Here is a 13589-nt window from a genome sequence, read left to right on the forward strand (position 1 = left end):
CGCAATTTGTATTATAGCAATACTTAAAAAGGCACTATGTAGTTTTGGAGAAGAAATTCAAACTCCTGTAATATTTACAATATAAACGAGGTCAGAAATATTTATTTTTTCCACAAGTGAATAAACAAGCTGTTCTCAGAGGAAAATAAGGTCCCAGAACACTGTTTGAAGCTAGAGAGGTGGCAGGGTCCGCCACATATAAACAAAGTAAAACAGTATGAAATTGTGTTGTCCTTTAATGTCAGTTTGTTTATTCAGTCACGAAAACAAAAAGTTTGTTTATTTAGTTTGATCTTTCTCTTCTGATTGAAATTCTTCCCCAAAACTACATAATGCACCTTTAAAAAACATAATGTGGCGCCAATGTTTCAATTGGTAAGAGTTACAGGCCAATATCAACTTCTCTCAATATGAAAAAGATGGAGCCATTTCAACAATACTTAAAATGTATTTTTATTGATGATTTTTTTTTCCATTTAAAAGACTTGAAGCAGCATAAAACACAACATACATGTTTACAATTTATATCATGAAAACATAACTTATTCTGAATTTAGTGTTTGTTAATTCACAACACAAACAAACACAACATTTAAAGCCCAGGGACTAAATGAGAAATGTGGTTCCTTGACCTGGCATTAAAAAAAAAAAAAATCATGTAAACACATTATTCATCTTCTCAAGAGGGCCCGTCATTTTGACTCACAGCCCACACACTAGGTTAAAACGAGCAAAAACAAACAATCACAGTTGAACTGACAGTAGTTAGTCACAGACTTAGAATGAGCAGAAAACTGCCTTATTTGTCTTGAATCTCTGGCCCCAGTCAGAGATATGACAGCAGGTGTATTAGGGCTGGGACAAGTGTATGACCAAATGTGCAACATGCATGAAGTCTCGACCTGTGCAGATTACTGTTCTGTTCATGTTCTGCTGTGTGATTCAGTCTTGAATTATGTTGCAACTTGTGTCACAGAGGAGTAAAAAGGTGAAATTCTCAGCCACCTGACAGAGGGACATCTTACCACCTGACTACAAATATGTGGCAGGTAGGACTCTCTTCTCCTGTGTTCAGTGGTGTCTTTTGTGTAAATACCAATTTATTTTACAGTGTTCCAGCACAAAGTGACAATATAACATTATTAAAAATACGCACAAGAGAGATCACACTCACATTCAAAACTACAAAGTGACTAACAGTGAACTACACAAAGCACGTCTCTGGATTTATGACAAATTTAAAACAGGTTGTGTTGTGCAAAACACTAAAACAGTATTGAGTCCTTCTATGTGCTATCAAGTGAGGCCATACAGGGTTACAATAACAACAAATCCGCCACAACAATTCCACTCTTAAGGCAAGCAAACACATAAGGCAGCTGTTGATTAGGCAGTCAGTTTGGTTTATGAGGTGTGCCAACATTTTACAAGACAGTCAGTCACATAATTAGGAGTGGTTAAGCATACTGAACATCCAGTTTGAGGTCAGTGTCAGCCTGGGCCATGACAGATTACACTTGTGAGCACAGAGGTCAAATAACCTTAATGGCAGAGACGTTAATGTCTGAAGGAAGTCATTAGCTCAGGCTCCATTTCCATCCTTCCTCCTCTGAGCTCAGCATACCAGCACAAAGTCAGACTAGATGAATCCTCGCTGTCTTCTTTAGGGTGAATAACAGACACAGACTACTACTACTTCCATCCTCACCACATTTTCTACATTTGTAGCTTCATGAGACCAAGCCAGACACTAAGTATTATGGTAAAATTTCAACCTGTTTCTTTAAAATAGTGTTAGGTAGAGCATCACAGTGCTTCTCTATCCATCCTGCTCCTCAACATTCAATCTTCACTCCAGCCTCTCCTGCCCCCAGCTGTCATCCGCCTGGGCCCAGTGAAACTCGTAGCCCTTGGACAGCACAAGGCTTTCCAGATCCTTGTCCTCAGCCCTCTCCTTCAGCCTCTGCTCATCCAGGACGGAAACCAACATGTCTCTTTTCTCCACCGTTCTCATGATCTCTGACAGGATCTCCTGCTCCTCCTGCAGCTCAGAGGCGCTCTTCTTTGTATCTACAGTAAGGTGGATGAGAGGAAGTTAGGAAGACGTTTATGTATTATTGTATCTGATAATGAGATTATGTTTGTGTGTGTGTTCAGCCCTAACCTTCTATTGCCATTCTGTGTCGTAGATCTTGCTGCAGTCGGCTCTGTGTGTCCTCCAGTTCAAGCTGCTGAGCGCTACAAGAGGGCAGAAAATTGGGGTGACCTCCACTGGTGAGAATTAGGAACTGCAGCAGTTTCAACATAATTTATGTTTTCCAATACAAGTCTTTAAAGGGGAAAGTTTACCCAAAAATGAAAATTCAGTCATTATCTTCTCTCCCTAATGCTGCCATTGTCATTAAAGTGAGAAGATAATGACTGAATTTTCATTTTTTTCAGTTGGGTTTCCATTGGCATTGGCAAGTTTCATAGTCCACAAAACATTTCTGTTTCAGAGTTTTTCTACAAAAGAGTATTGCAGCATTCTCTGAAGAATGAACATACTCGAACAGTGAAGTAGTTACGAACCTGTTTTAAAATCTAAATGGATAAAAAATAAATAAATAAAATGATTCCATGCAGCTCGTCTGGTGTAATCCAAGACTCCCAAAGCCTGGAGATCTCGAAGTGATTTGAAAAGACGTTATTTACACCCTCTACGCATGTTCAAGCTCATGCACCCACTTGAGACATAGTGCGTGCAAACGCTTTTTGCTTAGCAGCTAGAGTGAAGATTTTTGCTTGAAAAATAGTGTAAATAACATTTTTTCAGATCAATTTGGGATCTCGGGGGTTCCGCAGACTTCGATTACGGCAGACAAGACGTGGGGAGCCATTATGTATAGTTTTTCGGGTTTTTTTACGTTTTCAAACAAGTCCATGCCCCGACAATGACTCTCCTCTGCACCGCCTTTGTATTTTCATACTGACCCATGCAGCGCTGGCATAACGCCACCCCAGTGTGTCATTTATACAGCATGCCTGCATTGTAGAACCAAAAGAGGTGCGATGGTACACATCATAAAGTTGAGATCTGTGGGGGTTTCTTTTAGTGTGTAACCTGTTAATCTAAAAATGTCTCAACAAATTGTTCTTAATCAAATGGATGCTGTTATAATGTGTTATGACTGTGATCCTCATCCACCAAGCATTGTGGAAAGCATCTAAGATACGTTTTTTTGCTTTAAATTACATGACATAATCACCATCTGTGAATAGCGGTCTCTGTCTGGCTCTCACTCGGAGAGGGATGCTGTTTTCTGGGGGGGATGTTCACCGAAAACTCGTTAGGAAGGGCTGACCGGGTCGCTGTGACTTATCCTCATTCAAGTTGGTGATTTATTTCCATGTAAATTGCCAAAGACAGTAACTACAACAACACAATAGTGGAAGGCGACAAAGACATTATGAGTTCAAGTTTTTCGCAGGAAGTAGCGTCAAATAATCACCGCCAGTTGCTGTTTTTTGGGCAGAAGTGTGACAAAGAGTCAGTAGGACAGATGGGGTGACAGTGACTTTTCCATATATAAATTTGGCATTTTTTTCCTCATAAGTTGCCAGAGACACAACCTGCTACCACATTACTGTTGTTTGGTCTCGTAACGTGGCTTTAGTGGGTTGAAGTGTGGGACATTTCTCTATTATTTTGAGAAACATCCAGTGAAGGATCGGTTCAGTTGTCAGACTATGAACGCCATCAGACCTTCACATTTGCTTACCCTTACACACAAATGTCGATTCGCCTCTGATGCGACTCTGTTACTGCTTTGCCTGCAAATCAGAGGCGGAACAAAACTGTCCCCCCATTCCTCCTATGTAACTTTCATTCAGATGGCGAGGCGGAATAATGGTGCAATATTCCTGCCTTGACAAGGCAGTGTGAAAGGGGCTGCTGTTTGCTGTATAGCTCCAGAAATGTACTGTGGACAATGTAACGACTTTCCAGCTTTCCATCAGCATCGGGATGAGCAGGGTGAACATATCCTTGAATCCATGTGTGATCTAATGCAGTCACTTACAAGATCATGAGTTCAGACTCATAGCGCGCCAATCTGTTCTTCTCCAGAACCAATTTAAACCAGGACTGATAGAGCTCGGCCTCGTCGCTGTCATCTGTCTGAGGTGATTCTGAGGGAGGGAGAGTGAGGAAGCAAGGAAGGAACAAAGGAAAGAAGGTCGGAGAGAGAGGGATGCATGAGGTTGAATGCAGCAACGATGAGGGGGAAGGAGGCAGGATGGAGAAGAAAGAGAAAAGTACTTCAGAATTCTTCATCAATATTGTAAAGCCATTACAGGAAAAAATAATGATGGAAGAAAACCTCAACCACAGACACACAAACACACACACACACACACACACAAACACACACACACACACACACACACACACACACACACACACACACACACACACACACACACACACACACACACACACACACACACACACACACACACACACACACACACAGGCCATGCGCTTTGCTTCAATCTGACAAGACCTCACTATTCACTGGAACACAAACAAAGGCCTGTACTGTAAAAAGATGAAGTAACAATGAAGTCTCGCTGTCTATTGTGAGTACAGCCATTAACTGTAGAGGCTTTTAACCAGACCAGGATTACAAGGCAACGCTTTTTTCTTAATGGTCACAGAAGTATGAGCACAGGAAAAAAGAAGAAGAAGAATGAGGCTTTCACAGTGGAATTCCATTCAGCTGTTTTGTAGTCTTACAATGGACCAAGGTGTTATTCTTCAGTTCTGTCATTAAAAATAGCTTTGTAATATCTTGTTCAGGCTAACTGACCTTTCTAAGGTGCTAGATGGTGTGTGAATGTTGTTTGGTACCTGTTTCTCCTCTTATGATCTTTTCTATTCCCACTCCTCTCTCCTCCAGATCTCTCTGCTTCTCTGCAACCTCCTCCAGCTGTCTTTGGATGACCTGGACATATCACACAGTCAAAGGAGAACAGTTTTTGTCCGGGTTTTGAGATACCTCTCTCTTGGAATTTCTACCTGCACCTCTATCCCACGCAGGTGAAAGGAATTTAGTTTGTGGTGCTTATAAAAAATTCCAGTGCAGTATCTTTCTCTAGTCCACATTACTCTGGATAATCCAGAGAGCACACTGTCAACAGTTTTTGTAGGCAGCATTCCTTTGCTAGTTACAGTGAATTTATTATTCAGAGTAAGTAGGACATCAGTTCTGGAAAGAGATGTTGCTGCTGTTTTTAAATGTCATTTTTCAATGCTGCGAGCACCGCAAACAATATTTCATTCACCTTCATTGCCTTGAGGGCATGGCAGAAAACTCAGAGACATACAGTTCATCTCAAACACTGGACAATAGAGGAATATATCTGCACGGCTGGATTCTACTAGAATTTAAGAAATAATTTGACATTTGGGGAAATATCGTCACTCACTTTCTTGCTGAAAATTAGATGAAATTATCAATACCAGTCTCATGTCTCTGCGTTCAAGATGACGCTAGGGTTAGCAGCTGTAAGCTTAGCTTAGCATAATATAACGATGGAACCAGGGGTAAACAGCTAGCTTGCTCAGTCAGAAGGCAACAAAATGTAACAAAATTACATTGCTAGCACCTCAAAATCTCCCTAATTAACCTAATTATCATGTTACATTTTGCTTGATTAATCTGTACCTGTGTAAAAACAGTACCTTATATTTTCACGGCAGTGTGCCGGAATATCTTGGATGCAGTGACTCTCTGGAGTCACTGGAACATAGTGATTTTTGTATGGAATAAACAAACAAAGTAACGTGTTAATTAGTGACCTCCCTCTGCTTCCAGTCTTTACGTCAGAGTCAAACTAACCATCTCCTGCTCTAGCTTGTTTGATACTGGCTTTTTGAGGCCTGTACTGATATCACTATATAAGATAAGAATATATCTGCCGATAGTCATTTTTTATATAAACACATAGCCTAAACTAGAGGCCATCTTGTGATGGGATCACACCAGCCATGACGCCCGTCTACATGTTCAAGTTGTGACCCAGAACTACTCCCTTCATTATTAAATGAGTACTAGGTATGGTCATGGGTCGGACCATACCCATCTTCGAACTTCGGCTTTATTGTAATCTCAACTGCACACCTGTGAAGTTCAGATGCCGTTTCTGTGGTAGTTCCTGCTACAAAAGGTGTCTCCAGGACCATATTTTGCCATGATGACCCCCCCCCCCCCACACACACACACAGACTCAGAAGGTGAAAACATTACCAACCAATTTGTTGTGACTGGCAATGAACAATCTTGATATGGATCCCTATGTGTGTTTTTTAAAGAATTGTGACCAAGACACATACTTCCTCCTGGTCACCTTATGAGACTTCCTTTATTCTAGCAAGAAAGTAAACGAGTGTCTTTTTAAAAAAGTTAACCAAAACCCAAAAAGTAAACCTGATATACAGTAAAAGAATCACAAAATTCATCGTATCAGAAACAGTGCAGTCCGTCTAGTCACACTGAGTGGACACGGTGGATTTTTTTCAGTCTTTTTCAGATTTCAAATCTTTTGCAAGGTAGAAACTGAGAAATGCATTGTGCCGAGGCCTTGGACATGTCTGCAACATGAACCACTCGTTTGATCTAAATGGAAGAGAAGTACCTGAGCTCTATGAAGCCTCTTCAGCTGTTCTCTTTTAGCCTGCTGGGCGACCGTCTTCTCCTGCTTCCTCCTCTGTCTCTCGGGACAAGGCTGGAACAGAGAGTACAGAGCATATCAGAAAATGTACAACCATGCAAATACAGTAACTATTCCCTGCATTGTACTGTCTTTTCAATACATAGTAATGGTCTGTACAAACCTTCTGATTGGACGTCATGTTTTCATTTTCATTCTCACTAGAAGAAGAGTCTTCCAAATTTTGCTTGGAGGAGGCTTGATTAAAAAAAAGAAGGAAGAAATTAGAAAAGCTGAGTAACAGTTGAACACTTAAAGCTTGCGTGAAAGTGCAGAACAACAGTTTTAACACATAACTTGTAAAACTGATAATAATTAGTGATGAGAATCTATCCAGGACACCTGGTGGGATAACAGCTTCATTAAAAGCCTGACAGAAGCCATTCTCCTGCTTCCTTCTTACTGTTACTGACCGACTTCCAAACAAATGTCAAATAAGAGAAGCAACAAACACCTTAATGTTTGACCTGCATCACTTCTCACTTGAATCCACTAAACCAGTTGTTCCGAAGGGGTCGCAAGATACATCTGACAGCAAATAAGCAATTAATGCTGGATAAATTATGCTCTGCAGACTTTCCACTAATCTTCCTAAATGTGGATTACTGGATAGTTTGACCATTTTAGGCCCTTTAAAACAAGATGAGGAGTGTCAAGTAGAAACTGTTTCACTTCAAAGCTGCTGGGATAAATGCTTGGTTTGGTTTGGTTTTAGGGCTCAAAACTTTGCTGTTTTAGTTGATTCTCACCACTCTGAATATTGTCATTCTCAGACAGCCTGGAACTGTTCTCAGCAAAAACAAAACCCCTGATAAACCAAATGCTCTGCTCCCTATATTGACTTAATGAGATGAAATTATGGAAATGAAGTGTTTTCCACTCGTTGCACTGCCCCCAAGTGGCTAAAGAATAAAGTGATGCAAGTATGAGGATCCAAATTTGCTTTCTAACACCTCAAAGGCCAGCGCACGTGGGAGAAGGGGAGGAGAGAGGGCAAACAACATTACAGTGGTTCGTACAAAAAGTGGGTCTTTGAATGTTCTAACCAGCATGGTTTCCAAAAAAGTTCTGTAAACCTTCTGTAGACTTCCTGTGACTAGCTGGTGAACACAGCTGAGCATCTAGCAGTTATATTTCCATCTTATACAGATTTATGTACATCATATCCCTTGAAATGCGACTCCTAATAAACCTGTATGTTTCTCTGTGTTGCTGAATGTGTTAATAAGCAAGTGTTGACAGCTTCACCATAACAACTTTACAAGATGTTAATAAGTCTGTGTTGTATTTATTTACACTGCCAAAAATGGAAAAAATCATTTCTTGCAGGCTTTAAAGCATCACTGCACTGCACATACCTTTGTTCCTGAGGTTGGTGAGTATCGTCCTGATTTCCTTCTGCACCTCCTGGTCCGGCCCGTCGCTCTCTGACTCCTTCCTCTTCCTCAGCCTCAGAGAAGAGAACAAGTTGACCCTCCTACGGGGCAACGAGCCCATCTCGTCAGAGAATACCCCTCCAGAGTCTCTTCGACCCTTGAGGGACACCTGCTGCAGCAGAGAGGGCAGGTCCTGCCCGGCACCCCACGGATCGGCCCCTACAGACGCCAACCGAGCTTCACGCTTGCCGGCCTTGTTCTCATCTTCTGATGGCTCCGGAATCGTGGTGCTGAAGAGGGTGCTAAAGCTGAATGTTCCTTCTGACATGGGCCTCTGTTTTCGGGGGCCGTCATGTTTGGTCCTCCTGGTAAAGCAAAAGACAAATCATGATATAAAACAAAATGTGGGTTCCCTTACACTGATAATCTAGAAGTTTTTCATGTAAATAATTCTCTGTTAAGTCACTATCTATACCTGAATGAGGTAACACAATGATGATTGAGCCTATGACGTTGGGAGTAAATGATTAACGTTACTGTTAATGGTCATGGCCAAACCTCTCTTTGAAAAGACTGATAAACGCGAACAATGAACTTTAAAAAAAGGTGCAAATCACTTTCATGTGGTGTTGTTATGGAGGCGTGGCAAAGCTGACAACTGACCGACGTCACACAGACTACACTGGATCTCTTGGAAGCAGTGAGGTCCAAAAACACTTCCGGAAATCTTTGAGATTGCCACTTTAAATCTGAATCTAATCCAGAGATGTACAGCCAAAGAGGCAGCTTAAGACTGATAAGACGGGTGGAGTTTATACAGAAAAATCTCGCCTACAGCAGCTTTAATGTGCTGCTTAAACTTAAGTATGAACAAAGTATTTTATACAAACATTGTGACTGCAGTGTGGGAGCCACTGGAGGGATTGGACACACTAAATGTCCTCCTGAAGGCGTTGGCTATAAGCTGGAAGGCTGAGGGGGACGAGGCAGAGGTTTGGCTCTGGGTTTGTTCCCCTTCCTGGCACGAGTCTGTCTGAGGCTTATCTGCTTCTGTCTCTGCGTGTACCTGATAAAACATCAGAGGACAGGAAAAATGCGGTCAACATAATGTGGAATTAACTCCTCTTATCTTGCTCTCATCACAGTCTTTGGACCACTGCATTATACTGTAGAAGGCAGCAGATAAAAAGCAGAAACACATCTCATGAGCAGGCTTATTCTTCTCGAGAACAACTGATATTGCCGGCTTAATAAATGACTAACTCCACCTGCTCTTTCTGTTGGAGTGGGTTTTTGGTCATATTCGCAGGCTCCTCTGGTGTGACCAGGACGTCCCAGTTCAGAAGCTTCTCTTTCTCAGACAGAGATATCATCAAGCGTTTCTTTGGAATAGACGAGCTGCAGTCTGTCTTTACTGTAGCAGAGCACTCCTCAGCCTTCGGACTTCCCTCTGAGTCATTCTGGGTATTTGCTGACATCTTGGAACTGCTTTCTGAGCTCTGAGAGGACAAGAATCTTAATTATTAAAAAATATCAACTCTACTACAGTCTAGTTCTGTTCCAGGGTGGCTACAGGTAACAGACACTTTAAAGATCATTTTAAAGGAGCATTACGTAGTGTTGGGGAATACATTTTTATTACAAGAGGAAGATCCTCATTGACTTATTTTTTAAAATTTTTATGAAAAAAAACAACAAAATTCGACAATGTGGAATTTAATGCAGCAATTTCCTTTTGACAATTAGGCCTTTAAAGCCTTTTAATTCTTAATATTTATAAAATTGAATTTCTTTAAGACTTTTTAAGGACCTATAGACACCCTGTGTTCTACAAGTACATTTACATATGTGGTGTGTATCGGTTAAATCTAGGATAAATCCCATGTAACACACGGTTTGTTTGTCTGCCGCAGTGATCTCCTCAAAGTCGGAGTCAGCTTCAGGGACAGTCTCTGGTCCCTCTTTGTCCAGCGGCCAGCTCCTCTGGAAGTGCTTGATGAAGATCAGAGGGAAGGCTGTATGAGGGCAGAGAGAACACTCTTAGCTGTTTGTCTGAGAGGGATGCACTTCAGTTGACACCCAGCTGACCCCAGCTTTTCACAGGTGAAACTTTATCGTCACACAGTAGCAAAAGCACAGGTATAAAGAAAATGAATGGTGGCTGAATTCCATTTAGCTGCGTCAGTGTTAGGGTCCTGGTATTTGCATGCTGCCTCACTATCACTTCTCACTCGGACACTTGAATAGAACAGAGCCATCGTTAATATTATCACCGACACCTGTGTTTTTCCTGCTAAGACACGTCAAAATGTCTGCTGTGAAAAAGGTTTTCAAAGTTTAAATGCGTCTGTAAATATACATTAACATGAATCTGACATGTATTCAAAGATAGATTGGATGGATCATCACTGTGAAACCATGTAATCAGGCTGACCTAACCATATGCTAAATCACTGTGCAGCCGCTATCCATAACAGCAAACTAATTAGTTAGCACTGAAACATATTGGCCAGTTATGTGTATTATTATCCCAAGTGTACAGACATTCTTTTGAGCCACAGCGCATTGTTTTCTAACTTATTGAGCAAGAGACTCTGACGTACCCTCCACCTCGGAAACCACAGGAGAAATATGCAGAGGATGAGGCTAACGCGTCGTGCAACAACTCCTGGCGACTTGGCACTACGGGCCGTCCTACATGTTATTATAGGTTTGAGATTAATAAGGAACAGAATTTGAGAGTACATGTATTGGGGGTACCTGCGTCGTCTCTCTATCAGCTATGCGGTCGTTGCCCTGAAAAATGTTAACTAAACTGTGTGCACAGATGCCTCAGCAGCAACATTTTTAAAAAAAATGCTAGGGCAACAGAGCGAGGCTGATCTGGATGAAAATAAACTAGGAATATTTGACAGTGACTGTTGTCAGACAGGAGTCTGTTTTATCTGAGAATAACTTTGCAGAAACCAGTGAACTCCTCCAAGACCTCGAGGAAGTTCACCCCATGCTGTCTATGTGTTTAAGAGAACAGTACTGACCTCTGGTGTTGTTCATGCTGCATTACAAGAGCGATGATACCTGCACTGACCTCGGACTCATGCTCGCTGTACACTGCCTTCCTTTTAGGACATTTATAACCCCACATGCTTGTATTTATAATTACACACGTCACATAAACACACACACACATTCACAAATCTGATTAGCGTTACAACCCTCTGCTCAACACTGACATTTCTATCAACTGTTGGCGAGGCCACATGAGAAATCAATACATACTGATATGATTTGGTTGAATCGAAGGATTATACTTCACAAAACCAAATTACAATCAACCCAACTGTCTGTTGTCAAACAAACAGACCAGACACAGGCTTCAGTTCTTAATCCAATCTAAATGAAGACTGCACAGACAGACAAAATAAAAATCAGAGGTACTCACTCGCTCTGATCTTCCGTTTCCATCGATTATTCTGTTTGGTGTTCGAGCGAGCTACAGAGGTGGAGGAAAGGGAATAGGTTAGAACTTAGCGTGCTTAGCATCAGACCTAACTAAAGAACGGGCTAATTAGCCCAGTGAATAAATTATCAAAGGGCCGGAAGGAGCTTGTTAAAGGGCTGCATTCCCCCAACAGTTGAATAGGTCTGCTCTACAGTGTGTTTTTTGGGGAACAGCATTAGCTCTGGTTCTCCACACTTACAGAAGGCATACAGCATATGACATGTTAAGTGTTTAGTGAGGGCTAACAGTAAGTAAAGTGTAGATATGTATACTGTATGAGTCTCCAGCCAGCAGCTCTGTGAGGCTGCACTTAAGGCACAGTGGTACTTAGCCTTGGTCCTAATATCAGCATGCTACATGCTCACCATGAAAATGTTAACATGCTGATCTTCAGCAGATGTAATGTGTGCCATGTTCAACATTTTAGTGTAGCGTGCTAGCAACATTTGCTAATTAGTGTGATGGGTTGATCATTAGTTTATAAAAGTATATAATTTGGTAATAAACCATGTGACCTGATGGTTAATCAGGTCAAAGCGAGTGATTAAAACCGCCCAGAACATCACTGGTACCATCTACAGAGCATCAGTGACATCAGTAAAGTGAGATGTCTGCACAGAGCCCAAAGATACTAAAAGACAACACCCACCCAGCCACAGTCTGTTCACCCTGCTGCCATCTGACAACAGATACAGAAGTATCTGCTGCTGTACCACCAGACTACAGAGCAGCTTCACTCCTCAGACTGTGAGACTCCTGAACTCTAGTTTATTTTTCTAACTTTATTATTTATCAATTAGTCTATCGTTTTTGTTTTTGTGTTCATATGTAGCTTAGCCAACTACAGCAGCATTTCATTATACAATCTTGTCCTGCATAATGACAATTAAATTGATCCTGAATCTTGATAAGTCAGAAGATCCCCAAAGTTTCATACTTTTCATGCATTTCATACTTGATGGTAGTGCTAAATGAAAGGTCATGTGATTGCTAAAGTCATTGTCATTAATCCTCTGGGCACCATGAAAGACTGCACAAAAATTTGTATATGCATAAGTGTGCAGCTGGACAGATTTTTAACTAAAAGACTGCATGAGGTGCCAGAGAATACAGTGTGTGTCAAATATATATATAAAAAAAAAACATAAAGATTAAGTAAAGACAAGTAAAGATTTTCAGTTTCCTTCTTTATAGCTTATTTATAACCAAACAAAAGTCTCCTTCACAACTAAGTACACTAGTAAGTATGTCTGAAGAAATGTGTGTGGACAGGTCATTGAGCACAGGAAAACTCTGCTGCTGCTGCTGCTGCTGCTGCTGATAAAATAACAAACAGTCAGCAAATTGTGGGAGAAACTGCAGCCGCACCTGGATCTCCCAGACATTAGCAGGGGGAGAAACTCCAACACAAACACACATGCTGACGCAGGAGGGTCACTAGTTAAAGTTCAGCCAGTTGAAGAATCTCCCTCAGGGAATCTCATGTTTAACAGGGTCTGAAACTCATTTGTGCAGCACAGTATCTTTCTTAATATAACATCCTTTAGGTCACTCAACCAGAAAGTGTATTTATCCAGTGCTGCATATTCTGGGAGCTTGAAAACACTACTGTAGGAGCCACACTGACCTTTGGTACTGTCCTGGCTTTGGCCCTTGGCCCCTGCAGTGTCTTGTGCTGCAGGTTTGACAATGCAGGAAGCATCCAGAGCTTCAACAGCCATCTCTGTGTCTTCAGGAACTCTTTTCTGACCTTTATCAAGCTGCTCTGAATGCAAGCTGGACGCCCCGCCTGCAAATTAAAAACAGTGTGTGGGCATTAAGTTTTAACTAGCTTTGAATTCATGCTAGGCTAAGTAAAAATTAGCATGTAGCTCCTTTCATGCATAAAGTCTCACTTGGAGTCTACATCTGATCAACAGGTGAGCACTTGTGTACTATATCATCATTTCATATCATCT

General features: G+C 41.4%; 1 protein-coding gene and 1 long non-coding RNA gene across 8 annotated transcripts in view; one reads left to right on the forward strand and one right to left on the reverse strand.

Annotated features, from left to right (window-relative positions):
• Positions 1-437: 437 nt before the first annotated feature.
• mical2b (microtubule associated monooxygenase, calponin and LIM domain containing 2b) overlaps positions 438-13589 on the reverse strand; it is a 68400-nt gene continuing 55248 nt past the window's right edge. For all 7 annotated transcript variants that reach the window (XM_084364303.1, XM_084364308.1, XM_084364307.1 and 4 more), the window contains 12 exons: positions 13259-13420; positions 11572-11622; positions 10023-10144; positions 9398-9628; positions 9020-9195; positions 8112-8494; positions 6878-6951; positions 6679-6768; positions 4892-4985; positions 4062-4170; positions 2165-2238; positions 438-2070 (listed from right to left, as the gene is read on the reverse strand). In XM_084364303.1, the coding sequence (XP_084220429.1) occupies positions 1850-2070; positions 2165-2238; positions 4062-4170; positions 4892-4985; positions 6679-6768; positions 6878-6951; positions 8112-8494; positions 9020-9195; positions 9398-9628; positions 10023-10144; positions 11572-11622; positions 13259-13420 (1787 nt within the window). In that variant the 3' untranslated portion in view covers positions 438-1849. The remainder of the gene's footprint in view (positions 2071-2164; positions 2239-4061; positions 4171-4891; positions 4986-6678; positions 6769-6877; positions 6952-8111; positions 8495-9019; positions 9196-9397; positions 9629-10022; positions 10145-11571; positions 11623-13258; positions 13421-13589) is intronic.
• LOC311263929 lies at positions 1985-6672 on the forward strand. Its single transcript, XR_014623419.1, has 4 exons — positions 1985-2075; positions 2190-2274; positions 4109-4296; positions 4941-6672. It is a non-coding gene; the product is annotated as an uncharacterized lncRNA (long non-coding RNA).

Source organism: Pagrus pagrus (assembly GCF_965226575.1).
Source record: "Pagrus pagrus genome assembly, chromosome: 10".
Classification (NCBI taxonomy): domain Eukaryota; kingdom Metazoa; phylum Chordata; class Actinopteri; order Spariformes; family Sparidae; genus Pagrus; species Pagrus pagrus.